General features: G+C 49.7%; 11 protein-coding genes across 12 annotated transcripts; 6 read left to right on the forward strand and 5 right to left on the reverse strand.

Moving 5' to 3' along the window:
- Positions 1-854: 854 nt before the first annotated feature.
- On the reverse strand, positions 855-2,475 carry PV10_00871 (uncharacterized protein). Its single transcript, XM_016365001.1, has one exon. The coding sequence runs from the start codon at positions 2,309-2,311 to the stop codon at positions 1,748-1,750; it is 564 nt and encodes a 187-aa protein (XP_016228650.1). The 5' UTR covers positions 2,312-2,475; the 3' UTR covers positions 855-1,747.
- Positions 917-1,804, forward strand: PV10_00872 (uncharacterized protein). Its single transcript, XM_016365002.1, has one exon. It carries the CDS (start codon positions 1,138-1,140, stop codon positions 1,456-1,458), a length of 321 nt encoding a protein of 106 aa, XP_016228651.1. The 5' UTR covers positions 917-1,137; the 3' UTR covers positions 1,459-1,804.
- Positions 2,476-3,022: 547 nt separating the features above from the next.
- PV10_00873 (uncharacterized protein) lies at positions 3,023-4,418 on the forward strand. The gene has a single exon (XM_016365003.1). The coding sequence runs from the start codon at positions 3,285-3,287 to the stop codon at positions 4,341-4,343; it is 1,059 nt and encodes a 352-aa protein (XP_016228652.1). The 5' UTR covers positions 3,023-3,284; the 3' UTR covers positions 4,344-4,418.
- Positions 4,331-6,378, reverse strand: PV10_00874 (uncharacterized protein). The gene has a single exon (XM_016365004.1). It carries the CDS (start codon positions 6,055-6,057, stop codon positions 4,687-4,689), a length of 1,371 nt encoding a protein of 456 aa, XP_016228653.1. The 5' UTR covers positions 6,058-6,378; the 3' UTR covers positions 4,331-4,686.
- A 3,038-nt stretch (positions 6,379-9,416) lies between these two features.
- Positions 9,417-9,884, forward strand: PV10_00875 (uncharacterized protein; the record flags this gene model as incomplete). The annotated part of the gene is made up of 2 exons (XM_016365005.1): positions 9,417-9,506; positions 9,561-9,884. The coding sequence occupies 2 exons, from the start codon at positions 9,417-9,419 to the stop codon at positions 9,882-9,884; spliced, it is 414 nt and encodes a 137-aa protein (XP_016228654.1).
- A 677-nt stretch (positions 9,885-10,561) lies between these two features.
- PV10_00876 (uncharacterized protein) lies at positions 10,562-11,509 on the forward strand (the record flags this gene model as incomplete). The annotated part of the gene is made up of 1 exon (XM_016365006.1): positions 10,562-11,509. One exon carries the CDS (start codon positions 10,562-10,564, stop codon positions 11,507-11,509), a length of 948 nt encoding a protein of 315 aa, XP_016228655.1.
- Positions 11,510-14,722: 3,213 nt separating this feature from the next.
- On the forward strand, positions 14,723-15,962 carry PV10_00877 (uncharacterized protein; the record flags this gene model as incomplete). Its single annotated transcript, XM_016365007.1, has 2 exons — positions 14,723-15,595; positions 15,657-15,962. The coding sequence occupies 2 exons, from the start codon at positions 14,723-14,725 to the stop codon at positions 15,960-15,962; spliced, it is 1,179 nt and encodes a 392-aa protein (XP_016228656.1).
- A 980-nt stretch (positions 15,963-16,942) lies between these two features.
- Positions 16,943-18,817, reverse strand: PV10_00878 (uncharacterized protein). Its single transcript, XM_016365008.1, has 3 exons — positions 18,245-18,817; positions 18,006-18,193; positions 16,943-17,954 (listed from the first exon to the last, which is right to left on the reverse strand). Exons 1-3 carry the CDS (start codon positions 18,384-18,386, stop codon positions 17,184-17,186), a joined length of 1,101 nt encoding a protein of 366 aa, XP_016228657.1. The 5' UTR covers positions 18,387-18,817; the 3' UTR covers positions 16,943-17,183.
- Positions 18,818-19,534: 717 nt separating this feature from the next.
- Positions 19,535-21,544, reverse strand: PV10_00879. Of its 2 annotated transcripts, XM_016365009.1 has the most exons (8): positions 21,329-21,544; positions 21,255-21,269; positions 21,091-21,205; positions 20,899-21,034; positions 20,281-20,845; positions 20,182-20,224; positions 19,987-20,127; positions 19,535-19,937 (listed from the first exon to the last, which is right to left on the reverse strand). In XM_016365009.1, exons 1-8 carry the CDS (start codon positions 21,347-21,349, stop codon positions 19,828-19,830), a joined length of 1,146 nt encoding a protein of 381 aa, XP_016228658.1. In that variant the 5' UTR covers positions 21,350-21,544; the 3' UTR covers positions 19,535-19,827. The 2 variants fall into 2 exon arrangements, with proteins under 2 accessions (XP_016228658.1, XP_016228659.1); XM_016365010.1 differs by having other exon boundaries at positions 19,535-20,127.
- A 1,460-nt stretch (positions 21,545-23,004) lies between these two features.
- Positions 23,005-24,971, forward strand: PV10_00880 (uncharacterized protein; the record flags this gene model as incomplete). The annotated part of the gene is made up of 2 exons (XM_016365011.1): positions 23,005-24,120; positions 24,306-24,971. One exon carries the CDS (start codon positions 23,005-23,007, stop codon positions 23,998-24,000), a length of 996 nt encoding a protein of 331 aa, XP_016228660.1. The 3' UTR covers positions 24,001-24,120; positions 24,306-24,971.
- On the reverse strand, positions 24,803-26,568 carry PV10_00881 (uncharacterized protein). Its single transcript, XM_016365012.1, has 2 exons — positions 26,344-26,568; positions 24,803-26,287 (listed from the first exon to the last, which is right to left on the reverse strand). Exon 2 carries the CDS (start codon positions 26,197-26,199, stop codon positions 25,345-25,347), a length of 855 nt encoding a protein of 284 aa, XP_016228661.1. The 5' UTR covers positions 26,200-26,287; positions 26,344-26,568; the 3' UTR covers positions 24,803-25,344.
- Between the last annotated feature and the right edge of the window lie 858 nt (positions 26,569-27,426).

Raw genomic sequence — 27,426 nt, forward strand, 5'->3', positions numbered from 1 at the left:
TCGGTAGTTGATGTAGAGGGGAATGGGCCCATCATTCTGAATCATTCAATCAGATCATTGGCCCCTCACTTTTCCCCAAAGTTGTGAGTCTTGACCAGGGTCTTGGTTTCCTTAAGACCGAGATTGGCACGAGGCAAGCTGGTCAGGCACGTAGGCATTTAGGGCTATCATCGTGAGATATGATATCTGTCTGGCCTGAGGAGATACTGGGGGTGGCGGTGGGGGAGGGCGAAGGGGAATGGAGCAGAGGAAGGCCTTAAGGGGGGGTTTCCAGGGACAAATACATGTCTTCCCTTACGCATAAGCATAGGTAAGATTGTAGAACTGCAGGCGGTGCTCTAAGAACTATCTTCGGGCCTTCGGTAGCTAAGGTTAGTGATTACAAGTACATGTATTGCGGTGTTATTCTCATGCTTTTGCACCGCAGGCTGATCGTTTGGCAAAAACCCCCGCACCTGGACTGTCGTTCTGCGAGCTCTTGCCCTGCAGAATGGACGTCACCCCGCCCTTGGAGCTTATCCACTATAACCTAACTAATTCCACTTGTGGTTAGGCTTAGGCCATCTGCCGAGGGCCAATTGTATTGCAACCTATTTAGACGGCTTGAATTCGGTTGTTCGTATGTGGGATTTCTTCGTCATTTGAAAAGCACATTGACACGCACCACAGCTTGTCTTGACCTACCGTGCCTGGGTAATGACGGTAACTCTCTTGTGGCTCTCAAAATTTCCTAAATGACTACTGACTTGGGTGGTAACGATTCGTTGCGTATTTGCTTTCCACAACATAAACAACTGTCATTGGATATTGCATGTAATCAAACTTGCCGAAAGAAGCATAGCCTGTCTTATCGTCAACATTTATGCTACTAGAGTCTACCTTTGGAGGGGATGGCGAGTCGCACATCACGTAGGATCACTACCATTGCCCCGAGGTTTTCCAGCATGCTCTCTGACGGGGAATACAAATACCACCAGGCCACCTGAGGTCTCCTGAGGTCTCTCAAGTCCTGCGTGCCCCTTCATCCGTTTCCCGTCTCTCATCACCCACCATTCAATCCCATCTCACACTCTGAATCCCCCCCAAACCCTAATACAACCAACCCAAGACTCCTCCTCCTCCTCCACCACCACCAACATGTCAGCCAACGCTACTGTCCTCTACCCTGCCGAGGGCGACTCGACATTCGACCTCGACTACTACCTCAAGACACATATGCCTTTGGTGGCAGAGAAATGGGGACCATACGGCTTGAAAAACTGGACTGTGGTCAAGTTCAACCCTGGCCCAGATGGCTCACAAACATACACCTATGGCGCCATCTTGACCTGGGATTCAGCTGAGAGCATCGGCAAGGCTGTGTCGAGTGAGTCGGCCAAGGTGGTTATGGGCGACGTGGTGAATTTCAGCAACAAGGCACCTATCTTTTTGACGGGTGGCATTGTCGGCCAATCGTAGATGGGGTTATATGATGATGGTAAGGGATGACAATACTTGCATGCCCTGGGGTTGACGAGGAAACCCAACAAAACACCGAGAGAAGTGAACAAAAATACCCGAGGAACCTGGTTGACGGTGGAGAGAGCTTGGTGACTAAGATATAGAGTGAACGAGTGGGTCAATTTCGAGGGACTCGGTTCGAAAACATCCATGTTCCTCCTCCCATGTCGCTTTTCTTTCCTAGCGCTTATCCATTTGTTGTCGTTGCCCATCCAGCGTAAACTGTGGTCCCTCTTCAAGAAGCCCATCATGAACCCGGACCTTTAAGCCGGATATCAACCCAAACAGTCCTTCTCAATTGCTCATGAACTTCAACATTCCCAACCAAATCTACAGACTCGATGTCAGACACTCCAATATTCCTCAGGGCCATCTGCACAAATGGACCACACCAAGACTCTGCTTCTCTGAGTAAGTCTTGCCCCTTTAATCCTCTCAAGTCCTCCTCCTTGACCTGGCCAATATATAACCGCACTCTGATCCGTCGAAACTGACCTCTGCGTTTCGAGGGGACGCTTCTCAGCAATTCATCCAGACACACCGCGTTGCACACAGTCAAGACTTGAGGTGACTCCAACAGCATCGGCCTGACCTCGTTACAGATTTGCCGACACACACGCAGGATGCGGTTGTCGAATTCCTCGTCCACCTTGAAATCTTGTATACATCTGCTGGGTAATAACGTCACCGTACAGGCCTGTGGACGTGGTGCTGCAAGACATGCGCATGGCTGCAGCCTGAAAATGACTAGCTGCCAGATCTGGTGTCGAATCTCGTAGGGTAGGGAAAGGAGAGACGTGGTTGAAAACATGATTCAACATGAGTGAGGTCTTTGAGTCGAATGAATCCACGTGCTACGACTTAAAAGCCTGGTCTGGACGGGAAAGTTCTGCACGTTCGTCCCGCAATACGACAAGGATGGACTTTCGATGCCCCCCCTGATTTGGGAGTCGAGTTTGACATTTTGATTTCAGCCTCACCTGACGCACAGCCGTAGTATATACACGAAGCCCAAAAACTTATATCGCATTAAATTCTCACATGCAACGTCCCAAAACCGCTCACCCAACAACGTAGTAGAATTGGATCCTCCCCCCCACTTGATATGCTTACATACATGCGTGTCCAGTCCTAGCCCTAGACTGTTATTGGGTAGCGTTTGCAGTTAGTGATTAGAAGTATCATCAGAGAAAGTATGAAGCGACATCCGAGTTCCAGGCTGACGAGGCGGAAAAGTGTTGGTCGAGCCAATCTCTGCACAAGTGGGTTCATAGTTGAGTCATCAAGATGACGGGTTAAACAATCAGCATCTGATAACCCAGGGTTTGTAGCCCGTGGTTAGGCTGACTGATCACTAAACACCGAGCAGCGAGCAGAAGAGACGCACGATTTGGGCTGAGGCAGCCGTAGTGCTGCCGACATTCATAAGGCTGACAAGTTCATACATGGTACTATTTATCAGGACACGCCTCACACGGCTAGAGAATAAAGAATCGATTTTATGTCATAATGCTAGCTCCATGTTCTTTTCCCCTTGCTGTCAACGCGTTACAGCGTGCGGAGAACATCCGAGGCTGATCACCAACTTGAGCAACATCACGTCCTCTAGAATCCACCACTATTTCTCCATCATCCAAGCCGGGGCCAAACTCCTGTCATGGGAGACAACAAGGCTTGCGAACCGATGAGTTTTTGTACGGTAAGCTCGCTATTGAAATCCTCCTTGTTGCATCAACCTAATGCCACTGGGTGAATCGCATCTCGTGCTATAAGCAAGAATCAAGATGAGGACGAGCAACAGTAGGACCATCATGTCCTTTGGACGGCTGTTTGCAGTCAAGTCATGGCCGTCATATCCTAATCTTCAAGCCGCTCCCTTTTTCTCGATTGGACATCGTGGTAGTCGTTCGGATCCGTTCAAGACCAGAGTTTCCCTAGTTGCTCGTCGTCTTCAGTCCACGTCCACCACCACCTCTGCTACCGGAGAAATCATCCAATCCATTCAGCCCATTCCCAACGGAACTGGCAATTACGCCACTGTGACTATCAGCAACCACACACGACTTAACAGCCTGAACAGCAGACTCATCGCTCAACTGACTCAAACAATGCATACATTAGCCAAGGACTCTACGTTAAGACTGACGATTCTTCGAGGTTCTACGCCAGAGGTCTTATCAGACTCATCGTCGACAACGACAACGACGCCGCCAACTACGTTGAAGAAACACGTTGCGTCATTTAGTTCTGGTGCCGACATATACGAAATGAGCCGACTAGCAACGTCAGAAGAGGCACGAGTGTTCATTTCGAAACTATCAGGTCTATGCGAGAGTATACGACGACACACGACAGTGACGGTAGCGGCTATCGACGGACTGTGTTTCGGCGGAGCGTTAGAAGTCGCGGCGTGCGCGGACTGGCGATATGCGACTCGGACGTCGACGTTTGGAATGCCAGAGACAAAACACGGTATTCCGTCCGTGATACATGCGCGGCTGCTAGCCAATATTGTTGGCTGGCAACGGTGTCGCGAGTTGGTTTATCTCGCGCGTGTCTACGACGCAGATACGATGTTTAGCTGGGGTCTTGTCGATGTGCTTGCGGATGATGCGTCTGCTTTGCAAGTTGAGATCAGTGCTCTAGTGCGTGAGACCGCTACTCTGGGTCCCCAGGCTTTGAGGGAACAAAAAGCTTTGGTCACCGCTTGGGAGGATCTCGATTTCCGTCAGGGTATTGACGCTGGTGTGGACGCTTTTGCTAACATGTGGCGCGATGGTGGGTCTGAGCCAAAGGCCTTTATGAAGCATTTCACCGAAAGAAAGAAGAATGCAAAGGCGTAAAGGTTGTTGCTAACGCTAGGGCTAGTGCCATGGGGATGGGCATCGTCAATAAATCATATAAACAGTCAAACCTGGGTCCTTTGACTGGATCTCAACTTTGAATGCGACAATCCGCCTGGGTTCATCTGTGAATTATCTACCCCATGTTCTCAGCATGGCGCCGCTGTCACTGCAATCAAGCCCAAACTAAACCCCAAACCCTCCATGCCCCGGAGGAATCGAATTAGTGTTTGAACCTCTATGACTGCCACAAACGCCTTTCTCTACGACGCCATTCTCGCCCCAGGATACATGTGCGGACCATCATCTTCATGCCAGACTGCTCCGTCGACTTGCGTCAAGTTCAAGGGTTGCTCAGGAGGAACTCAATCGCCCCATTCACGCTTCCACCCGTCCGTCGAAGCGCCTGCACGTTGCGGTCAAAATCATAAAACCCCATATCGTTCAATTGCCGTAGCTGAACCTCGTATCTCTCTTCAGGTGGCCGATTGTCTGGGGGCGACTGAGATCTCTGGTCCATGCCACCACCAAACATATTGAAAAGATTAGGGTAGTTCCCGGGTCCAGCGCCGCCTGCACCACCCGGTCCGCCTCCAAGAGCCTGTAGTAATTGGTTGGCTGCTTCTGGGTTCTGGAGGAAGGGATTGTTCTGTAGCCATGGGTTGCCCATGTTGGCTCCCGGCTGGTTGTTCCCTTGGGCTTGTCCAAAAGCAGCTGGGTTGAACAAGGCAGCGAAAGGATTGGGGGGCTGTTGATTTCCATCTGCTGTGGGGTTGGAAGACTCGGTCGTAGGTTGCGTGCCTGGCGAAGCTGGATTTTGCGGAGGGGGTCCAAAGGCAGGTCCGAAGAGACTTGCAAAGGGGTTTGGTCCTAGTGAGCCTCCACCTGCACCGAATGGAGCAAAGGCTGCGAACGGGTTGGGCTGTTGCTGTTGGTTCGCAGTCGTGTTTGTGTTGGTCGCTCCCCGATTTTCGGTAGTGTTGGTCTCACCAGGAGCAGGGAAGGCATCCTGGCCACCAGTGCCAGCAAAAGGACCCATACCAAGTTGCTGCTGCATCTGCATCATCGACCTTAATTGCTGGGGATTCGTCATGAGCTGTCTAAACCCATCCGACTGCAACATCTCTCTCGCCTGAGGACCTAGAGACCGCAATGCAGGGTTCTGGTTGATCATCATGTCAATAAACTGAGGGTTATTCATGGCTTCTCGCATCATCTGTTGGAAGTTGGGGTCTTCAAGCTGACGAATCATGTCCTCAGGAGTTTGGGGAGTCTGGAACATGCTTGCGCTGGGCAGTTGGGCGAAACCTGCATACCGAGCGCCTGTCAGGCCCGCCAAAGGATCATTTCCGGTGCCTGCGGCGAGGTTCTGAGGGACACCGGTGGATTGAGAGGGTGTGGATGAAGCAGGGTTGCTGGATGACTGATTGGCGGGGTTCTGTCGTTGATTGCTCGCGGCGCTCTTGACCAGATGCATCGTGTTGCCTTCTTTGACATTGTGAGTCGCCAGGGTGTCATTATCCTTGAGCACTTTTCCACTGTAAATCAATCGCTGTGCCGAAGCTGGGACATTGGCATATTCTTCGGTGGCGAGTTTGGCTTTGAGATCTTGGGTCGTTGTCGACACCGGCAAAGTCAATGTCCACTTTTGAGCACCAGATGACTTGACATGAAATGTGACGGTGGCATCCTCCGAGTTAGATGCATCGGCCATGATGTAAACCTAGCCTAGGTGGAGGATGGGGGAATGGAGGGAGGAAGGAAGGACAGTTCCGCGGATTGGTAACTGCGGCGTGCGTGGAGGAGGGGAGATGGGAGGCACAGGTGCGGACGTCACCTGGAGTGGCGCTCAGACTCGGACCTTGCTTAATGGTCTTGTCACTTGTGAGCGAGTCGGGACCCGTGGGATACAAGTGGTAACAGAGGTTATGATCAATGGAGGGTGTATTTAAATGATGGATAATATCGTAGATAGAGTACAAGAACTGCAACGAAAACAAGAAATCAATTAGTCGGAGGTGGCAGTCGCAAGAACAAGATGGAAGGCAGCAACGCTCAGAGTCAGTCGGACGTAATGCAATTTGGCACTTTGAATTGGCGGAGATGGTAACTCATTATTGGCTGGCACGCTTAGATAGTCGTCCGAGGGAAGACTCCTCTGGGCTTCTCGGACTAATGTTGGAGTGGTGCGGTGCACTGCATCATTTGGTTACAGTTCTTCCATGTACACCAGGATGCGCCTAGGTGCCTCCATTAAAAGCGTGCGTTAGTTAAGAATGCCGGGGGACAAAGGCCCGAGGCGACCCCTCCATGCCTCAACAATTGACACCTGCATATGCAAAACCGCGCCAAGATCCTGTTGGATTGGAATTACAAACTTCTGTTTCCCGTCATTCCCTACCCATAAGAGCTGGCAGCAATCTCTATTAGAAGACCTCAAATTAAATCCAGTTCTCTATATCTTAAAAATCGAATACAGGATAATTGATAGCGACGGAACCTTGGTACACATCAGTAACTTCCAAATCTATAGCTGTTTTATGTAGCCTACATAAACTTATGCACCGGCGCGACAAGGGCATCCCTAGATCAGCTGACCTGTCCTAACAAAGGCCTTGGCAGGGAGGCCTGTGACTTCAAAGCTCACCACCGATTATTGCACGCGAGGACAACCGGTTCTCTATGCCTGAAGTCTCTACAGTCATGGCAGATACCAAGCACTGAATGGTCAATAGAATAATGTGCTAAACAGATACCCTGCCTGCTTTCTGTTACATCCCTATTAAAATTAGAAATTTGCCGACACTTCTGATCCTGGATTCGTTATCATGTCCGAGAGCCTCAAGGGACCTGAAGTCGCGAATGCTGTGTGGAAGGGGGCTCTTGGGCTCATATCTGAGGTACTCCTCAGGTGGTGCTCCTAGGGCCTTGGTGCCTACCCGCAGGCGGTAAAATTCATGATTATCCTACATTCGAATTCCGTTGGACATAGTCTCATATGAGTCTAGTGGGTGACTAGCGTGACTATAGTCGACACATAAAAGTATAATACAGAGCTAGTATATCAAGTCTCGATCTTCTAATTGTTTATGAACTTTCATATCGCATTCTCTTCATCATACATAACAATAGATGACGTTGCTTGGAATTTGACTTGCTCAAGCACAGAGGGAATGATCACAACACGATGGATGGTGAAAGGATAAGGCCTGTGATAGATGGACCATAGATGTCATGGAAGCACCATGTATATAGATCTGACCCGTCGTAGTCGCAATCCACCATACTACCCTGTCTGTCCAAGGTGCCAATATCTTATTACTTTCACCTCCTCACTACATACTATTCATTGTCACCAAAAAGAAAAATCGAGCACCTGCGCCATCCTCTAGATATTTACGTACTACTAAGACTGTGTGCGTGCAATGCATCACGATCCCTCACATGGCTGCTTCGAATTCACGTGTGCCACGCGATTCTCCGTCCGGGATCGCCCCGAGCCGGAGGCATGAAAGAAGGCATATGAACAGCCGGGTGCCCTCCTTCATTGGGAAAGTCGCGACGACTGTCTTTGGCTAGAACGGTTTTCAAGGATCATTTGTGCTGGCTACCGCCCATTGAATAAGTAGTCTTGTCGCCCCTTCCAGCATGCCCACCTTGAACGATACCTGTAATGTTCTCCAGCATCAAAGAATGCGCCTGCAATTGGAGGCTCATTGTAGGTACGAGTTGGCTACTAAGATGAATAGGTCAAAGTCATCCTCCGTGAAATACCTGCCGTGAAGTATGAATGTACCTGCTTTATTCTCACCAAATTGCGCGAGATGCAAAAATTTGTTTGCGTTGAACCATCTTCTTCCCTATACTGGGCGCTGTCCACAGGAGTCCGCTTTCGGTGTGAATAGAAGTCATGACCAGACTGTTCCAGATAGAAGTCCTCTCGTAGTTCTCGGGAGTATAACCAATGTCACATGGACTCAGCGCTTCAGGAGTAGATCGGCCTCACTAGTGCTGAGGCATTTCCATCGAAAATGCAGCATGTCGCTTAGATTTCAGACCTAGTGAGGATAGCGAATAGAGGTAGGAGCCTCTATTGTCACTCCACCTCCGGCATCCCACCTTCTAAATATGTAACTCCAAGGCAACAGTGACGAGCACATGGTGACACAGCAGCTAATTGGGTGATACTTGTATTCGTCGTCCAAAGCAGCTTTTCTGGTGCCCAACTTGTGGCTAGTGAGAGAGGTGGCACGCAGCTCGAAATCTGGGAACACAATCACATGCTTATCCGTAATCGACCCTGTTGTCCAACTCAGAATCGTTCATCTTGCCCTCAATCCCAACTTTCTTTCATAAGTGGACTTTTGCAGCGTACAGTCGAGGTGAGAGGGTTGACAATGAATTGACCGTTGTCTAAGGCTTCACTTCCATGTTCTGGAGCTGATCTTCACCCGAGCACTCAAGGCGCTTGGATTTCAAGATCCTTCTTGAATATACATAGACTAGGCCTTTGAAATTGCTTGCTTCCTAGGTATTTTCGTTGCGGTCACACGACATCCATACTTTTGACTGGATTCGTGCCAGCCAGCTGGTAGATGTTCATTGAATTCATTGATGGATTCAAGCATGTAGAGGGAAACAACACCTCTTCTCGCCCTAGGCTTCCACGTTTCGCTCCTCCGCGGGGAATCGTTCTTTTGTCGCAGACCCCGCAGCAACGCTTCACTCTTCACGTACTGTTCTCTTTGCTCTTTTCAATATATCCCCGCGTCAATGGACCAGCCATCGTCTAGATTCAGTCAGCTTTCTTGGCGGAACTCAGGTCTTCTCACACAGAATTGTTTGCTGTGACGACGCAGAACCGACAAATTGGTCGCCTTGGAAGAGCTCAACGTGCTAGACAGCGACACCAGATACATATGTACCTAACAGTCTCGATAGCGTTAGAGCCAGCAGACCCTTAGGCACCAATCGAGTAAGATACGTTTGTACGATCCTTGGCACACCTCTCAAGTCAGCCTCGTCGAACTGCCCACTTCAGACTTGGTCACAACTGACCGACACATCACAAAGATGGACGAAAGACTGATTGGATTGAGAGACGAAAAGGCAGAAATACTGGAGAAGTCGCGTTTAGATGAGCAACAACTGAATAATCTCACCGTGAGCTGAATCTCATATGTATATTTGAGCCTCAATTACTGATTCATTGGGAAGTATATTGCCAATCAAACACATCGCGATCTAGTCGAAGAGGGCACCCGGTGGGCTGATTCAACTCTCGACTGGAAGGCAATCCCCACCGAGGATATGAACAAGGCTCTCAGGAGGATAGAAGATCGAGGGAAGGATATTTTGAAGAATATTCCGCAAGCGCAACGGGGCGCAATTGTAAGGAACCGGCTCTATCAGACACGAAGGAATTGGCGAGACCAGACTCGAAGACGTCGACAGAAGGACTCGACGGGAGGAGAACCGTCAACCAGCGACAACACAGATGAAATGGGTCAAATCATTCAGCAAGGGGGGAGGATCAGATAACGTTCAGGACGTCCGCCCAGTTCCACGTTGTTCCGCCATTACGCCCAGTTGGAAAGTCACATGACCATAGCCCATCGACCTATAACATCCTATACCCAAGTGATTGCACTTGTGACCCGCGTTCACTTCGAGCTGAAACTGGCCCTTGTTTGCCCTATCCACTTAATAAGCCTTGGACTGCCTGATCAAGCAATGAGGGTGGATGGGTCCTTGCTGACTCTCGATCATGGCTCGGGCATGCCGACCGAGCCAGCACATTTGACAGACTCTCCAAGTCCGTAGATTGCCCTCTCTGCTTTGTGCTATACATCTCAGTAGCTTTCTGCAGTGTAACCCCGCAGGCGGCTTGCATACATCCAACATATGGAGGATGATGCAAGAAATCTATGGTACAAGGCCGCTTGGCTTACTCTAACATCGGCTGGCCTCCCATGAGTCCTGCTTGTCGTGGTGCGACATGGGGCTTGCAAAGGACAAAACAAAACAGCTGCCTCCCGAGTCCTCCTGTGCCTGTTCCAAGTGCTAGTTACTGTGAATTTCCTTGGAGGTGACAGCATGCCAAATTCTCACACTCCTGAACAAACTCACTTTCAGCCGTAATAATGCTCCAGGTCAATACATCAGCGTATAGCTTTGTGATTTGTGACGACATACCGTACCTTGCCCGGCGAACAAGCATGTGCATTGAGGAACATGAGGAGAAAATCAAATCTGAATACCATTTTTCAGCCTTGGTTCATCAGTCAGAGGAGATACAGATCTCCATTTTCTACGTCACAGGCGGACCTTCTTTCGAGCTCTCTATTCAATCGGCGTCAGGGGACGTGGAAGAGCACCGCGTCTTCTACAAGAACTTTACTGGACATTGTCTCTCTTTCGGTGCCGAAACTGTAATCATCGTGGAGAACACTGCACGTCGAGTGGAGGTTCATTTTCGGCATTGCAACTCCTTCGAAGCAGGAGCCGGAGACTTTTGGCCTCGTGCCATCAAGACAATGGCTGCGTTTGGTGTTCTCTCGTTGACACCAGACATAGACGCCGAGAGGCAATTGCGTCAGGAGCGCATTGAGACCTTGGTGTTTCTTACTTGGGTTGTCAAGGCTAGCTTACCATTGTGTATGCTCAACGACATTGGGGTGTATTGTACATTCCCCGAGGATGAATTTGGAGACGCAAAAGCGAGATACGAACAGAATGGTAGTGTTCCATCTGAATGGTACTCTGCTGGTGGATCCCCTGGTCTCCGTTGCACGTTGTTCAGACCATCATTCGGCATGTCTGCTTCGACTGGGCTCAGCCAGACTGCGCGTCTCTACTTTCCTGAGACTGAGACAGCGCACAAGATCTTCAATCCCTTCGAGCCCGCTCAAATCATGGACCACCAGCGCTGGAGTGAGTCCGAAGCGGCCAAGTGCAACAACAGCAACGTCCTTTCTCCGATAGAGACATGCTACCGCTTCCAGAAACGCTACTTGGAACAACAAGAATATGGTGCTTTCATTCTAAACTACAGACACGGCGGCGTCTTGGTCTTGGAACATGCCCAGCCTACTCTGAACTTCGTGGCTCCTGATGATATGGGTCCATTGCTCGGCCACCTAGCAGGCACCGAGTTGCGATGCTGATCCTCATTTAGATTGAGGCTTGAATTGGTGCTGTTTATCCATTCGACTAGCTGCTACTGTTTTACATAGCTTTTTAACGTAGCCTGCGAATACTCCGTTCCACTGATGATTTATCGTACTTGCTTTCCATGCTCTCTCTTTTATTCAACGTTTTACTGGTCTGTCTCATTGTTCAGTGTGTCAACGACCAGCGTCTGCACGCACCGAGAACAGGTAAAAGCCGAGGAGATCTGAGATTCCCCGTGGTAGAAGTGCTGCATATTGTTGAAATCACAGTTGCTGTGACGCGATTGAGTCTTTTAGCAAATGTTCAAGTAGCAAGATAGAACATCCTCACCTCTGAGACGAGACTTTTCCTGCCTAAATTCAAGTTTCCGATCAAAAATACCCTCTGTGGTCCTACGAAATCGATTATTTTCTGATAAAAAGCTCAGTGGGGTCAAGTAGATGGGGAAAAGCGTTAGAAGAAGCCTAAATATCATGATTAAACAGTCATGGCAGAAGAGTCTCTGGGAGAAAGGTTGTTACGGCAATTTGCCACAACGATGCAAAAAACCTGCGGCGGTTTGCGACACCTACGACGCCTATGGCACCTGCAACATCCAAGACAGCTATGACACCTATCGCACCCACCAAATCTACGTTGTCTCAGACAAGCTATAGCACTTTAGACGATCCTCTCAACGGGGCTTTCAAACGGGGGAAGATCAAAACCGGTGAAGCAACCTACTGTGGCATGACGGCCAAAGCCTCCAACATAGGTAGTCACAATTTTACAGCATTTCCGGCGATATCCACTTCCAACTTGCTTTGTACAATCCAGCACGCTTAGCCATCAGTCATGCTCAATGTCTACCACATGATACGACCTGCAACATGACCACCTGTATTTGCGAGTTGCCATGGCTCATTGGATGGCAAGGGAGCAGTGAACCAGATCCACGGAATACAATACGAGGTGCGACTTCTCTATCCTGGCTCCTACGGTTCGACTATCGGACAATGTGCCCTTACCCTTGCTCTAGAGACCCTGCCCAAAATGCTACCAGACGTATACATCCGCCAAGGCGGTCGAGGCCTCACATGCTCGGAAAAGGGCTCGGAATTCAGGGACATTCTGAACCATTTTCACCTTGTTTCCCGCGAGGGTTTCCTCGATGAGAACGAAGAGTACAAGAAACGACACCCTTTACGTCGACTGAGGTGATGGTGGTATGGAAGCCAGCCGAGCTCATGAAAGAGACAAGTAATGCTCTGGAAGTCAGCCGAGTCCATGACAGGGAGGGACTGACCTGCTGCCTTGATCTCAGTCACAGTCAGGCTAGCGGTGAGGATCCTTTGTAGTAAATCCACAGGATGTTCCAAACCGTCGGGACACTCTAGTAACATGGAACCTGGTCGGAGAATCGCCGATTCGGGCCACGCCACATCTCGCAGCAGCTGACCCATGGCAATTAAATGGAAACAAATATTGACATCGTACTCGTCATGGCAGGGTTTATGTGCTGGGTGTGTGCCATGCACCCTCGCAGCATGGTCGTCGTAACATTTGCTACATACGCAAGCTTTCAGCAGGGGTTGCATGGACATTCTATGTTGCGGCAGGAGCCGCCGGCCAGCCCTCAGACAGCTTGCTCTCTCTTACTTTCTCTCGCTCTGTATGTGTGTGTGGAGTCACCCTCCCTTCCCCCTCCCTCCTTCGCTCCCCTTCTCAGTCTGTTTCCTTCTCCTTGCTCCTCTTTGTAGCTCGAATAACACAGTTGACATCGCAACATTGTCCCCAACTTGACCTGGCCTTGACCGTTCAACGCCGCGTTTTAGAACGTGAACTCGTAGTTTTCCATCTAAATATCAAAATGGATGGAATGATAGCCTGAGATGATGCTCTGTCCACCCTTTTCTTTGCGCTACTTCCCGATCATAGACAATACTGCTTGGGAAAGAGGAGGGAAAGGAGGTGGGTCAAAAATGTGGATCCGCTTTAACCACAATTGACTTAGTTCCGATTCTTTAAGCCAACCCCAAACCAACAGCCAACACGTTCCATCAGTGCACAACAGTGATGTGGACCAGTAAATTCAATCCAATGTTGTGGTAGTAGTCCCTGTATGGCACACAAGATCTGAGAGGACACATGTGGTCCTAATCAAAGAGTCACTCGCGGAGTTAGTGGAGCTACATCTATAGAATATTGCCCTCGCTCCAATTACATAGAAGTGTCTGATCCTGATTCTCCCACAATGGGGTACCTATTGACCCCTCTTTATAGTCTCTGGTTCTCCCCCACGGGCTTTTGATGCCTTGGGTGTGACATTCGAGCACGAGAGTTACGCCCCTTGTCAAGTCTTGTGGAGGATGTGGGCAACATAAAGCCTGATCATTAGCGTACCCTCGTAGAAAGGCGCGCCAACCGGTATTTCGGGGAGGTTCTGCCTGCTTCTAGCCGTCGAAAGGCTCGAGCAAGTCGTATGAGGGTACGAGTCTGATCTGCCAAGGTGATCACTGCTGAGACATACATAGTTCGATGGCATGGGAGCAAATCCTCGACAACCAGTCAGGATGACATGGGAGCAAGCGCTGAATAACCGGTCAGGATGGCATGGTAGCAAGGCCTCGACAACCAGTCAGGCCGGTACCCAGGTTTGCAAGTTTGGTTGAGGAACCCCTGGACCAACCATATGACGGTGAGACAATGGAGCCGCAGATTATTGCTACCGCCACCCTCCAAGAAGAAAGTCCACCAACGACAAGGCTAGGACTAGAGCCTCAAAACGAAGGGGAAGAGTCTCGGCCGTGTTAACCATGATCTTACAGAGAACTTGAATCGAGCTATGAGGTAAACTACGTTCCAAATGGCAGCAAAGCTCAGGGACAATAGCAACTGTCTTGTTCTCAGTCTTCCAGCAAGAGGCTGGCCACGAGATGGTCATCATGGAGCCTTGTTTCAATTCTGTATAGCCCATTATTAACCGTTGACAGGTCAATTGCCGAGCCAAACCCATGAATCCCTACCGTAGCATGGTGTTATTGGCTCAACTAATGCAAAAGACAGGTTTTGATTAACGTGGCTTTCCCAATGGACATTTATCAGGGCCCATATACGACATGACTTTGGCCAGTGCCATTGTCGCCCGCCATTTGATCTCTCACCATTCTTCTGTCTCCTTTACAGTGCATTCATCGTCATTTCACTGAAGAGAAAAATCTGGAATCATGGCAGCAACACAGGTAGCAAGGACATCTTCCTGGAACCTCAGCATATCTCCCGTGGCCGATCTTGAGATCGAGTGTGATGAGATCGAGAACGAACTCCAAGCGCTGGCAAACAGGTCTATGCTTCGTCGGCACTTTGACGAGGAGCAGGCAGCTTTTGTAGGGCAACTCACCGCACCGCCTGAGCAAATAGCTACCAATCGTGTTGTTCGGGTAGCACATCGACTCCAGTGGCTTGTCTTCGCCTCGCAAGAACGGTCCTTAGAGTTGTCCCGTCGAATAGCGAGTGCGCAAGCCAGTGTCAAAGCCCTTGTTCAAGACCAGTTTCTCAAGGATGCCCACACCGAAACTCTCCTCGCATATCTACAACTCTTTGTTGTGGAATTTGTCTCACCAGAGACTGGAGGGTTCTCGACCTCCAATTTCTTTTACACATCCACAGCGAATATTGTTGTCCTTGAATTCAAATTCCATCCCACAAGATGTATCCCACGACAGGAGTTCATCAGGAGAGCCAATCACCTGGGGGTAGATGTTGCGCTCGGAATCTACACTCATGGACTCCCACCCTTTATGAAATACTTGCAACGACTACCAACAAGAAACTTTGTTCCATGTCGGATCTACGATGGAGTTTGCCGCACAGAGGCTGACCTGAGGATTCTGGCAGCCAACTTTGACAGACTCCACGGGAGTGGAGAAGGAACACACACAGTTGTATCAATCATCGACACTCCTTCTTCTGTGGCGTCATGCGAAGACGTTCAAGTGATGGACATTGGTGGCCTTTTGTACAGTTTTTGCTTTGTGCAGGGTACCGGAGGAATCACACGCGCACCGTGCGAGGATTCTATTCTCCAATACTGGTATCAGGTAAGGCTCTACGAGAGAATGGCACAGCAACTCGTGAAAAAACCACTGACAGCATCTGCAGGATAGTCACCTCATCGACTTCCTCCAATATCTGTCGCACCAGAACGACCTCATATCTCAAGCCTGGCAGAGGCCAATCTGCCCCTTGGAACTTCAAATCACTCTGCTCAACCTTCAAGATGGCTTCACAAAACGATATGTTGACCGAGCTGTCAACTGGCGTGCAAAAACCGGGCTCCTGGCTGGAAGAGTGCTCACGCAGCACAATGAGCTGAATCGACGTTCATCACCAGGGCAGCACGATCTACCAGGACTTGTCAGGGCTATCCAAGAGTTCATGAATGCTGTTCTAGAAGAACTGACTTGAATTAAGCTCTCAATCAGAGCGTGGTTCATTGTCAACCGACTTGGGAGAGGATAGTGGAGGGTCTCTTTGTATCTGCCAAATGCTTTGGATCTCTGCCAACATCACCCATATGGTGTGTTCAGTCTACATTCTTTTACACTCCTTTCCGAGCTAGCAGTTTTACTGAGGCTGTCATTCATTAGCAAGCCAGTAGAAGCGCATCTGCAAGCGGTGCTACAAAACTCTGGGTGTTCCTTGCTGCAAATGATCTCTGTAAAGAGAGAAAAGTAGGACGCGCCTACGGGGAAAGAGACCAGAGCTTGGGAGGCTCGACCATAAGGGGCCATCCTGTTGCAAGTGTATCCTCTCCCTGGAGACGGGAGTTGATAGCTCCACCTCTGCTCTGCGTTCCAACCAGTCATTGACCGAAATCATTACAAACCAGCCACAAATCCTTCCTCAAGGCTTATGTCGTATTGAGATGGGCAACGTGTTCCACTTTACCAATCGCAAGCATAGAGGCTTGGTGGTCAAAGAGAGCAAGGTTACTTTTTCCTACTGCACAGCAACGTTAGCGTTAACGTATACTCCGCATATAGCGGCCAGATCGTAGCTGATGTCACAATGATGTTGAAGAAATCATCTTTCTGTGTCAATAGTGTGATGGAGCCCTTCCTATTTAGGTACATAGGTGAGGCTGCGCTTCTGATATCTATACTTTATTGAAAAGGGGTGGGAAGATGTTCCACGGTAGTTCAGTGATAGGTGAAACGGTTGCAGCCTTATGTGGTGGAATATCACGGTGGGGCGGAAATTGGCCTCAACAGTGAGAACATAGTTTGCCCAGCCACGCCAGCCAAACTATACTTGTTGACTAGGTAGATTTGGGAAGCATAATGCCATACCTCTCTAATGATAGGGATGCCTCCTGTATATGCAACTGTGGTGCTCGATTCTCTCGTGGCACAGGTTCGGTTGCTTTTCCTATGCACAACCAGTGCAAGTCTTGGGTGAAGCAAGCTTCAATCTTTGGCTCTGCTGGCCATGTCTTCTTATCAATTATCCGATAGATATGGAGTATGGATGTACATGTGATGTACATGTATGTACAATCTTTGAAAATTGATGTATCAACGCCTGTCATTCTTCTTGAACTCCAAATCTGACACACCATAGAATTTCGTATCTCATAGACCAGATCATGGTCCTTTTCTGGTCTCTCCTCACCGGCCATGGGTGTTCTCATAATTGACCCACGCTGGAGCTGGCCTTGGCCTGGAGATCTCGTGCTTTGATGAATTGTCCGACTGTTTCTGGGAATCTGCGTCTGAACGGTATGACGAAAAACATGATGAGTACATATAACCAGCATGTATAGAGCAGTTGGGACCAGCTGAGTTTTGCTGGTGGCTCTTTTTCATCATCCCATTCTTCACATATCTTTCTAAAAGTCTTGGGATCATCGGTGATGACCCCATCGACGTGCTTCTGAATGCTCCACTTCATGAGATTGACGTCGTTGACCGTCCACAGGTACAACGGTCGATGCGCCTTTTGCACATCTCTCAAGAACCGAGCTCCAAGGGGACCGAACATGACCTTCTGCAGCATGTTGAATGACACGTTGGGCACCTTCAGGAACTGCCGGGCGTACAGGGTGGAGAAGCCAATATGTGATATTGGATAGCCCGGAGCATATTTGGTGCAAAGCGGAAGATATTTGGCGACCCAGATGCCGAGGACCACGCGCTCTTTCCATGGTCGAATTCCAGGATCAACCGAAGCCAATGTTTTTGCAATGAGCCTCATTACGTCGTCTGCATTATTGTCGATCTTGATGTCCAGGAGGAGCCAGATGTGCTCCAGACCTGGCTGAGCAAGGTACTGGAGGAGATCTAACAATCTAGGCATTGGCTCATGAGGTTCTCGAAGTGTGCGAAGTGAGCTCAAGTACTGCCAATCACAGTCGATGATCTTTTGCTTCTGACCAAAGCATCGCTTGAGGTCCCCATCCTATCGAATTGGTCAATCAAAGCATCGGCCAAGAGCCTGAAATCAACTTACATGAGACAGAACCACCACGTTATCTTTGGATAGATGAATGTCGGTCTCGATGGCATGCGCACCAACATCGACAGCGCCCCGGAACGCCTTCAAAGTGTTTTCCGGATGTTTCGCTTTGTAACCTCGATGCGCGATCGTCTGTGGCATTGTTTGGCCGCCATTATTGGATTTTGCCAATGTCCAGCTTGCTGCTTACTTTGTCAGTCACCGCGAAGGTGTTGCATGGAGTGATGACGCACGTGATGGAAAGTCTCCAGGAGTTCTTTCTTGATTTTGGTCGATTTCGTGTGGCATCTTGCTCTGCCAGGATCTCTTCTCGTTTCCCAGAAGCGGCTCCTTTGCCGCAGCATCTACCGAGCGTTCCGTCACACGTTGATGCATCCTTGACGGAACACAAAGGGTGAATGCTCTCTTAGGCAGAATGCCACGGAAGGCGCCCGACAGCACTTTGCTTGAAGAAGGATAATGTCAACTTGTGGTCCACATGGAGGCGCAAATATAGGCCAGTGTTGATGGTGTAAGCCAATGTCGATATCAGACACGAGGAAATAGCCTGCAGAGGAGAAAATTGAGCAGGATATACCACGACTACGAACTTGCTGGCAAGGGATGGTTCGAGGTCAATTCACAAGTGCATAAGAACCAGAAATTGCTTCGATCGCGTAGCACTCGGTCGGTCCCTTGTAAGCGACACAGCAGACGAAGAGAGATCCAGGATGAAGACCTCCCCAGCTGACGAGATTGGGCGTAGGCGAAGGGGTGTTCCACGGTGACTACCAGGGAGAGGGAATTTGCAGAGGGGACCCTGGACCTTTGGTTCTTTTGGTTACACAAGTCCCGAGGTCCCTGCAGGCTGCAGTGACCGGCTTTAAGGCTTGGACAATGCTTATTGCCTGCCAGCAAGACTCGTGACGTTCTCACCAGGCCAGAGGGGCGTCGCTCCTGGAGGCGCCTCGACCATTTTTGTCGGGCGAATGGTCTGGGATGCTGGATTAGGGACAACCTGGGACACGAACCATTCTACTGGTGCTCTAGGGGCCGTGATGCTCGTTTCTAGCCACTGGAAGCCCCCACACAGTCGAGACAGGAAACGAAGGTGGGTCGTTCACAAGCACACCCCCCCCCGTCCCCCAATTACAGGCGCGACAGGTCAGAGTTCCAGGGCTCTTCGGGCCTAGAGGCCTAGGGGCACGCCCCTCGGGCGGTATGGCAGCTCGGAACCTCGCCCTTCCGTTCTAAATGGTCTCCACCCAGTTTTGGGTTCTGGCTTCAGCCATGACGAGGCGACCCAGTCATCGAGTGTTTTTCACGGCACGCAATGACACTGGAAACTTCAGAGCAAGTATGCGCATACCATAGTCACCATGTGCATTACAGCTCTTGATACATGTTCACGGATAGGCCAGCTCGAAAATTCGGTAACAGCTGGGAACCAGATCTAGATCTCGGCTCCCAACCGACACTCCCAGCCAAAAAATGCGAGACTTAAATGCCGTCATCAAGACTCTTCGTCACCCATTGTAAAGTCGGAGCACAACCGTTTCATTGTCTGATGGACGCATTAAACGTCTACAAGTTGTCAGAACGAAGCCTTCGGATTTCATGTGATAGGCTGCGACTATCAAGAGACAGGACGTGTTTGATGTTCATGATATTGGGTATTTACTTTTTGGGGCTTTGCACCGCATATGGAAATGCACGACACAATTTGCGCGATCTTTTGCAAAAATCGTGGCCAACAAGCAAAGATTTTCCATATTGGTCACAGCCATTATGCCCCCATCGCTTACAGCTTCGGAAACGTTGTTGGGTCCGAGTGTAGTCAATTCGATCCCAAGTCAACAACACAGCGGATGCAGTCTCCTGCATGCATGTCATGGAAAGCTTCGTTGATCTTGTCGAGAGGCTGTCGATGTGTGATGAACTCGTCCACTGACTCGTCGTTAGCATGCATTGCGCCATCGAGGCCGGCCCAACAAACCTTTAAGTTGGCCATCTAGGTAATCTTGGACCAGTCCCGGGAGCTGGGTGCGACCCTTGACTCCTCCAAAGGCACAGCCTCTCCAGACACGGCCGGTGACGAGCTGGAATGGTCTGGTGGAGATTTCAGCACCAGCAGGGGCTAATTCTCGTTAGCTGCGGTAATTTTGATATATCAGAAAGCAGGAATACTGACCAACACCAATGATGATTGACTGTCCCCAGCCCTTGTGGCAAGCCTGGCAGGAATAGTTAGCACACGAGACTTGACGAATCCTTAGACTGGAAAACTCACCTCAAGCGCAGCTCGCATCACTCCCACGTTACCGGTGCAGTCAAAGGTATAGTCAAGACCTCCATCGGTAATTTCGACGAGATGTTCCTGGATGCTCTTGCCATTGAGCTTGGTGGGGTTGACAAATTCGGTACCACCAAACTGCTTTGCCCATTCCTCCTTCTTGTCATTGACGTCCACGACGATGATTCGGGCCGCACCATTTTTAACGGCACCTTGGATGACGGAGAGGCCGACACAGCCCGCACCGAAGATGGCGACGTTGGAGCCCTTTTCAACATTGGCGGTAATGGTGGCCGCACCATAACCGGTGGTGATTCCACAACCAAGCAGGCATGCTCGGTCCAACGGAGCCTTGTCGGTGATGGCGACGACAGAGATATCTGCAACAACAGTGTATTGGATGAAAGTCGATGTTCCCATGAAATGGAGCAAGTCCTTGCCCTTGCACTTGAATCGACTGGTTCCGTCTGGCAGAACGCCCTTGCCTTGGGTGGCTCTGATCTTTCCACAAAGGTTGGTCTTGCCAGACTTGCAGAATTTGCATTCTTTGCATTCCGGTGTACTGGCTTGGCATGAGAAAAGTATTCTTGACGGGTGTATGGAGCCAACACTCACTAAAGGGCAACGACGTGGTCACCAGGCTTGACGTTGGTGACGCCCTCGCCTACCGACTCCACGATACCAGCACCCTCGTGACCAAGGACGACGGGGAAGGCACCCTCAGGGTCCTTGCCAGACAGAGTGTATGCATCTGCGAGATTGTTCAGTTACAGAGTCTTGTGGCTTCTGTCCCAGAGATGTTTGTACCAGTATGGCAGACACCAGTGTATAGAATCTTGATCCGGACTTCGTGTGCTCGAGGTGGAGCAACTTCGATGTCTTCAATGGAAAGGTCTTTGCCAGCCTCCCAGGCGACAGCACCCTGGACAGGTAAGCGAAGGAGGTTGTATCGGAGGGATTCGTCTGCATACCTTGCACGTAATGGTCTGCGGGGAAATCTTGGGTCAGTATGTGGATGGTAGACTCGTCTGAGAGGGGTTCTTACCTTTCCCACGGTGTCAGACATGTTTACTTGGTGGCTTCAAAAGGACTCGATCAAGAGGTTAGGGTAGAAACAGGAGGAGAAATGCTTTTGAGCAGCATACGGAGTAGAAGATAGTCCATGGGTGAGGGTAAATATGACGGAAGTGCCGATGGGGTGTAAATTGTTGGTGGGGTCATTGTCGTGGGTGCTGTGGTAGCTGTAGGGTGCAAAAGGTGGCACTGGTGGTCTGTCTGCGTCTTTGCCAGAGTGGAGGTCAATGTGGAGAGCAACCATTGGTCGACAACATGTCTTCTCTTTTCTAGGCTTCTGGTGAAGTGAGGAGAAGGGCTTTGTCTTTCTATCCACCGGAAACAAAGTAAAGGACTCTCGGAAAGAATCCATTGAGAATTTCACCCCCAGGGCGGAAATCGGTTTCTACATTCATGCCGTACAGCGCCAATTTCCCTTTTCCTCTTCTCCGTTTGATGGAACAGAGCACGTGGTTCGGACCGGAGTCAGACGATCTGGTTGGGTCGAAGAATTGATGATCCCAGGGTCGGGAAACATTGCCCAAAATAGAGGCACAAGAGCGAGGAGTGTCGAGACAGATATCTCATGTCTGATTTGCGCAGCTAAAGGATCTGGAATCCAACCAAGAGTACACCAAAAGTGGACCCTGATGGTTCTTTCGACACCTTCTACACTTGAATGGTGAGGACAAGAACCTCATAAATGCCAGTTACATCATGCGCAGGCATCTTCACTTTGTCTTGCGGCTTTGTCTGGGCCCAATTATTTCCATTTCTTCCCGTTCAACCTAAGCATACTCTGCTGCGAAAGCATTGTGATTGTGGTGCTATGAGAGTCCATGTAGAAACGCCGACTTTATAGTTGACTTTCAACCTCAGTGTTGTCCCATCAACAGCTGACAGACCGGCGTGGGTGTGTTGTACAAAATTTTGGTTCCCGCTTCAAACCTAGGTTGGTTGTTGGTATCAAACAAGAAAGACTTTGCAGTTTTATCTCCCTGGTAGACCTCCAGATTGCATCATGGCAGCGTTCTGTTCTTGGAATCGTTGTCCCAACCGCTCAGAACCCTTAAGATACTTGTCCACGCATCTCATGACACAGCCTTCTTCCCTGGATATTAATGACTTTGTTGTGAAATCATTGACGCAGTCATCAAAGCATCGCTGAACAAGTTTCGAATACATCTGTTGAGGGAAAACGCAGATTAGCTCTTGTTCACTTGGGGTTTCAGTGTGCCATGATATACCGTCATGAACTCCTTCATTTGTTTCTTTTCCATTCGAGAGTTCAACTCCCTCTGTTCCACCTGAGTAAGTCTGTTCACATGTATTAATATATATCCAATAGACCAGGTTTATCGATTCGTACCCTTCCATGACGTCGATTGTGGTCGATTGTCGATAGTGCCTCAGAAAGACCTGCCTAGGATTGGGTCGCAATTCAAGATATCGATTGTGTCCAAAGCCGAAGGAAGTATGGCTATTGGTCGGTCGCGAGGATCAATGATAGCTTTGAATGGTGATGCAATTCGGGATGGGCCAATATCTGCACCTGGACAATGTTAAACTGCGATGAAAATGAAGCAGTTGAGACTGCGCAGGACAACCAGTAAATCTCGGAATACTTGCCCCGGAGCTCGCGCGTAACTAGTTCACCACACTAACCCCATGTGCCACAACTTCTTCTACCGTTTTTATTCTCGACTTCTTCATCACCCTGAACAGGCACCAGGTCAGCCGTCAGAATTTTCTCAGATGCGATTATTTCTGGTCCGGCATGGCGAGACTGAGCACAATGTTGCTGGACTACTTGCAGGTGTTTCTGACTCACGCTTGACTAACCATGGCGTCCTTCAAACGCAGCGGCTTGGTGCATACCTCGCCACTCACCGCAATCTGAAACTGACGCATATTTTCGCGTCAGATCTCCAGCGGGCCTATTTGACTGCTGAAGAAGTTCGCAAACACCAGAGCTCCAGATGGGCAGATGTTCACCGTGTTCCAGATGTGGTGAGATTGGCTCTTCTTCGTGAGCAGGACTTTGGCTCCCTCGAACTTGTTCCATGGGCTTCCAGACGAGCGCAAAGTGCATTGACTCCTCAGCACCACGATGTGCAAGATCCCCATTTCCGGCCGCAAGAGACAAAGGAAGCCATGACAAGTCGAGCGGAAGAGTTCTTGATCAACTCTGTTCTACCCCTCCTTGCGACTGTCTCAGATCATAGTGACGCTGACTTGACCCCGGATTGTGTTGCCATCGTCTCCCATGGTCTTTTTCTTGCTGTTTTGTGGCGCACCATTCTCAGCAAATTTCGAGCCAGCAGTGTCCGAATGGGTCCTGAGGTGGATCCAGTCCACCACAATAAACCACTCCCATACTTACCATCATGGGGTAATACCAGCTTCCTTGAAGTCACGATCGAGGCGAGGCAACACAACCGTTCCATTCAAGGCCGGGAGCTTTCGCCAACCACCCGTGACGGAGACCATCCAATACTGAATGACAGGAAGCTAACCATAGTCACCGTCAATGGTAGAGACCATCTGGCAGGTCTCAAGAGAACCCGGGGTGGGCTAGGTTCAACGCCCCATGATGAGCGCCAAAAACGTCTGGATGGATTCTTTAAGCGGCCAAAGGCTACAACGGACGACTCAGCAACTTGAAGGCCTCCTTGACTGAGTGGGCTGCCGGACAGGCCTACGGATCCGAGAAGCATAGTTTACCCACCGAAACATTCCCATTGTGGCTACAGTCTCTACCAGCATTGTCATCCTGCTCAGAAGGTACGCTTCCACGATTTTCCTTGATCTCATCCACTCTATCCCCTACATGATGAAGCACAATTTCACACAGACCTGTTCTGAAAATCTTTGAAGATATACAAATTGTACCAACTGCTGTCTGACTCTCGCATTGAGATTATTTTGATACGACCTACATTGTTTAAACCTTTACTGATTCGAAGCAGAAGATATCAATGCCTGCCAGCGAGCGGGAACCGGTAAAGGATGTGTCAGAAGCTTGGTGGACTCACTCATGCATGCATCTCGTGGCAGCTGAGTTTGCGGCGGCTTCATTTGGCATTTGCCGACTTCGACCCATTATATCAGGTTTGTGGGGTAGACTTGATGGTATTGGCCCATGTAAAACGACCTCAGTCAACACGACCTGATGGAACGCGTACCAGTACAAGTGCATGACAGGCGCAATACTACCCATGTTCTTAGAGAAGGTGCTGAACATCTCCGTACATCGATGTCAAAAGACTCAGATTTATCAATGATTGGTTGGAGAGAGTACACAATCGAACCTTGGAAGGGTTCACGCTCGTTCAGTCTCGTATTATGAGTTCTTGTCTATCCTGCAAGACAGTCAAGTATGTCAAAGCTCATCGGTCAGCGGACTCGGGGGTTGCTGGTTGCTCTGGGAGACTACCAGGACGAGTGATGGTGTTAGTCCTGCGGGTTGTGGTACAAGGCGCCTTCTGGCAGGCAGCCATCATCCAGATTCGTCATTATTGGGGCCGCAATCACGTGGACGCGCGGCTTCCTCTGTTTCCTACATCCGCTCGCTCTTACTCCCTCCCATCTTCATTTGCACTTCTTCTCATTATCACCTCACTTCTCATTTTTCCGACAAGAAATGTCATTTCTTCTCAGTATAAATGCCAGAATTGACGCCCAAGCCTAAGGTACTCTGTCAAATCCAGTACCATGCTCATCATAATTGGCCCTGAAAACGACAAGTTCCTGAAGTCAATGCGACACTCAATCTTGACACAATCAGCATCATGGGCTTGTTAAAACAATACAACATTAGTGATTTCCTAGCACCCCTGCTGTTCAGATACACAAATTCATACAGGCATTGAGAACCATCCAACGCCATCGCTTGCAAGAAAAGATTCCCAGAGTGTACACAAGTTGACCTGTCCTGATGCCTTAGGGAACTGTGTTAGCCAGCGAAGGCGGTCCCGGTTCATCGCTCTCAGATTCCGAGTCCTACCCTCACATCAAGCTCGAGGTTCGAATTGTTGATCCTGTTGCCTCCAACCTCCGTCTGTCCGCCCTGGCTCCCGAGTTGACGGTGTACGGCTCATTCTGATGTCCGACAGAGGCCAGATGCGCAAGAATTGCAGGGGGCGTGGGCGCTGACGGTGCAGTTGGCAGTTCGATTCGATCTGAAATCTCTCGCCTTCGCCTCGCCGAACCCGGTAGGATTATTGGGGTGGCTGGCAACTGCGCCCGAGAAAACTGACTGTGGCTGATGATTCTTTTGCTAAACATCCACCTCATCAGGGCAAAGTCAGTTCTTACCGTTGCCAGACGTTGGCCCTTGCGGAAATGATCATGTGCCATGTGAGACAACATGTTGTTCCATGCTAGAGCAGAGTCGTCTTCAGGACGCTGAAAGTATTTGTTATCGCAGAGAAAACACGCCGCCATTGTCGGTAATTCATGACCACGAAAATGAGAAAAGACGTGCATCTTGAAAGGGACAATGTCGGCAAAGACTGTTTGACAGTCGAGGATTTGAAACGGACACAACAAGTCCGCGTCCTCCTGATATCTGAAAGGCATTGTGAGAACTCCATCTTGTGATTCAAGTACATAACCATCCCCGAGGATGCTACTGGCAAGATCGGTATCGATCGAGCCGGAGGCCGAAGATGCCGTGGAGGTCCCACGTGTGAGAGGGGGGACTGCGTTTAGAAGGGGAGAAGGAATTGCAACGCCAGAGTTGACATCGAGGAAAAGGCGCTTGGCTGAAGGTTCTGTATTGTTCGGCCTCGTCAAGAGCAAAGTTTGTTGATTCATCGTGGAGATCTCGATGTCATCTATTGGAATCATCAAGTCCATCATGGTGTTCGGGAAATCGGCTAGACCGTGGAAGAATCCAGTTCAACAACCGGAACCTGACCCGCCCCTTGGTCAGACGCATTCAAGTCGTCTTCTTCGAGGTTAGTTTCTTTTGCGGCGACGCATGAACTGTCATGGGTGACATACTCATAAAAGTCCTGTCAACATAGGGTCGATGTCGACCATGACGCTATCGATAACCCCCGACTAGCGATTGCGGGGTTGATCAAAGGCGGCCTTTTGGGTGAAAGTTCATCAGACACAGTCGAGTGACAACACGAACGAAACGACAAGGCCTCTTGTCAACTGACAATGGAATCACTACTGATTCAAGTCAAACCAAGGGGGTGGAATTGGATGATAATCAATGGATTCAAGATTTGGATGTTTGCAGACCTGCAAAAGATTAAAGAAATCAAACAAACTGGTTGCGAAAACTGACATGCAGTAGCCGATCCTCCGAATTCAGCCGTGCGCCAGTCATGCGTTGCCAACACATCAGTTGCGTTACCGATAGCGAGAGGCGATTGGTTGTCGTCACCGGCTCTCTTACAGACTCTCAGTATAACATGACAACTTTGAGTGAAGAAGTGGCTGTGGAGCCAATGCTTGGTCTTTGGTTTATGACATTCGAAGAAAGAATTTGCGGTTTGTGCACAAGTAAACCGGGCGTGACTGAAGAAGATCTGGAGCACTCAACGGACGACTCCATTCGATATTCTCAGGCTGGGAAATCGAACCAAACCATGATTGGTCGCCCTGATGTATGATTCGCCCAACATTGGCGGCAAAGACGTTCCAGCCAGCAAGGCCTGAGTTTTCTCTTTGGTCGCTTGCGCCTATCATTCAAGCTTGGGCATCAGTCCATGTTATTAGTGGAACCAGATGGAGCCCTCAATGCTGAACACGACTGATAAGCTAACAGGTCCACCAAGAGGATGAATGTGTGAGACTTATGCCTCGTGGGATTGAGGGACGAACAAGGGAATAAAACCGCACACAAGTAGATATGCGGGAAATACAAGAAACACGTTGTCTATGCCCCAACTAGTAAAGGACTGGTCGAGGGTTCGACCTTCAGAGTCAACTGTCGTGTCTCTGACCACAAATTTTCGGCGAGTCTAACAGCGTCATCGGTGTAGAATGCTTCGCCCGGCGGATACTTGATGTCGTTTTTCCACATTTCTCCATTCATATCGTCGCCAGTCAGCAGAGAGCTGATGTGGCCAT

This window comes from Exophiala mesophila (assembly GCF_000836275.1).
Source record: "Exophiala mesophila strain CBS 40295 unplaced genomic scaffold supercont1.1, whole genome shotgun sequence".
In the NCBI taxonomy this organism is placed as follows: domain Eukaryota; kingdom Fungi; phylum Ascomycota; class Eurotiomycetes; order Chaetothyriales; family Herpotrichiellaceae; genus Exophiala; species Exophiala mesophila.

Bases quoted from the DNA above. Each gene is read 5' to 3' on its own strand.
- PV10_00874 (XM_016365004.1), bottom strand. From the start codon at position 6,057: ATGGCCGATGCATCTAACTCGGAGGATGCCACCGTCACATTTCATGTC.
- PV10_00879 (XM_016365009.1), bottom strand. From the start codon at position 21,349: ATGTCTGACACCGTGGGAAAG. The intron at 20,846-20,898 runs GTGAGTGTTGGC...ATGCCAAGCCAG, and splicing joins GACCACGTCGTTGCCCTTTA to TACACCGGAATGCAAAGAAT. The intron at 20,225-20,280 runs GTGAGTTTTCCA...TATTCCTGCCAG, and splicing joins TGATGCGAGCTGCGCTTGAG to GCTTGCCACAAGGGCTGGGG.
- PV10_00878 (XM_016365008.1), bottom strand. From the start codon at position 18,386: ATGCATCAACGTGTGACGGAACGCTCGGTAGATGCTGCGGCAAAGGAG. The intron at 18,194-18,244 runs GTGCGTCATCAC...CAAAGTAAGCAG, and splicing joins TCCTGGAGACTTTCCATCAC to CAAGCTGGACATTGGCAAAA. The intron at 17,955-18,005 runs GTAAGTTGATTT...CCAATTCGATAG, and splicing joins ACGTGGTGGTTCTGTCTCAT to GATGGGGACCTCAAGCGATG.
- PV10_00881 (XM_016365012.1), bottom strand. From the start codon at position 26,199: ATGATGGACTTGATGATTCCAATAGATGACATCGAGATCTCCACGATG.
- PV10_00872 (XM_016365002.1), top strand. From the start codon at position 1,138: ATGTCAGCCAACGCTACTGTCCTCTACCCTGCCGAGGGCGACTCGACA.
- PV10_00871 (XM_016365001.1), bottom strand. From the start codon at position 2,311: ATGTTTTCAACCACGTCTCTCCTTTCCCTACCCTACGAGATTCGACAC.
- PV10_00873 (XM_016365003.1), top strand. From the start codon at position 3,285: ATGAGGACGAGCAACAGTAGGACCATCATGTCCTTTGGACGGCTGTTT.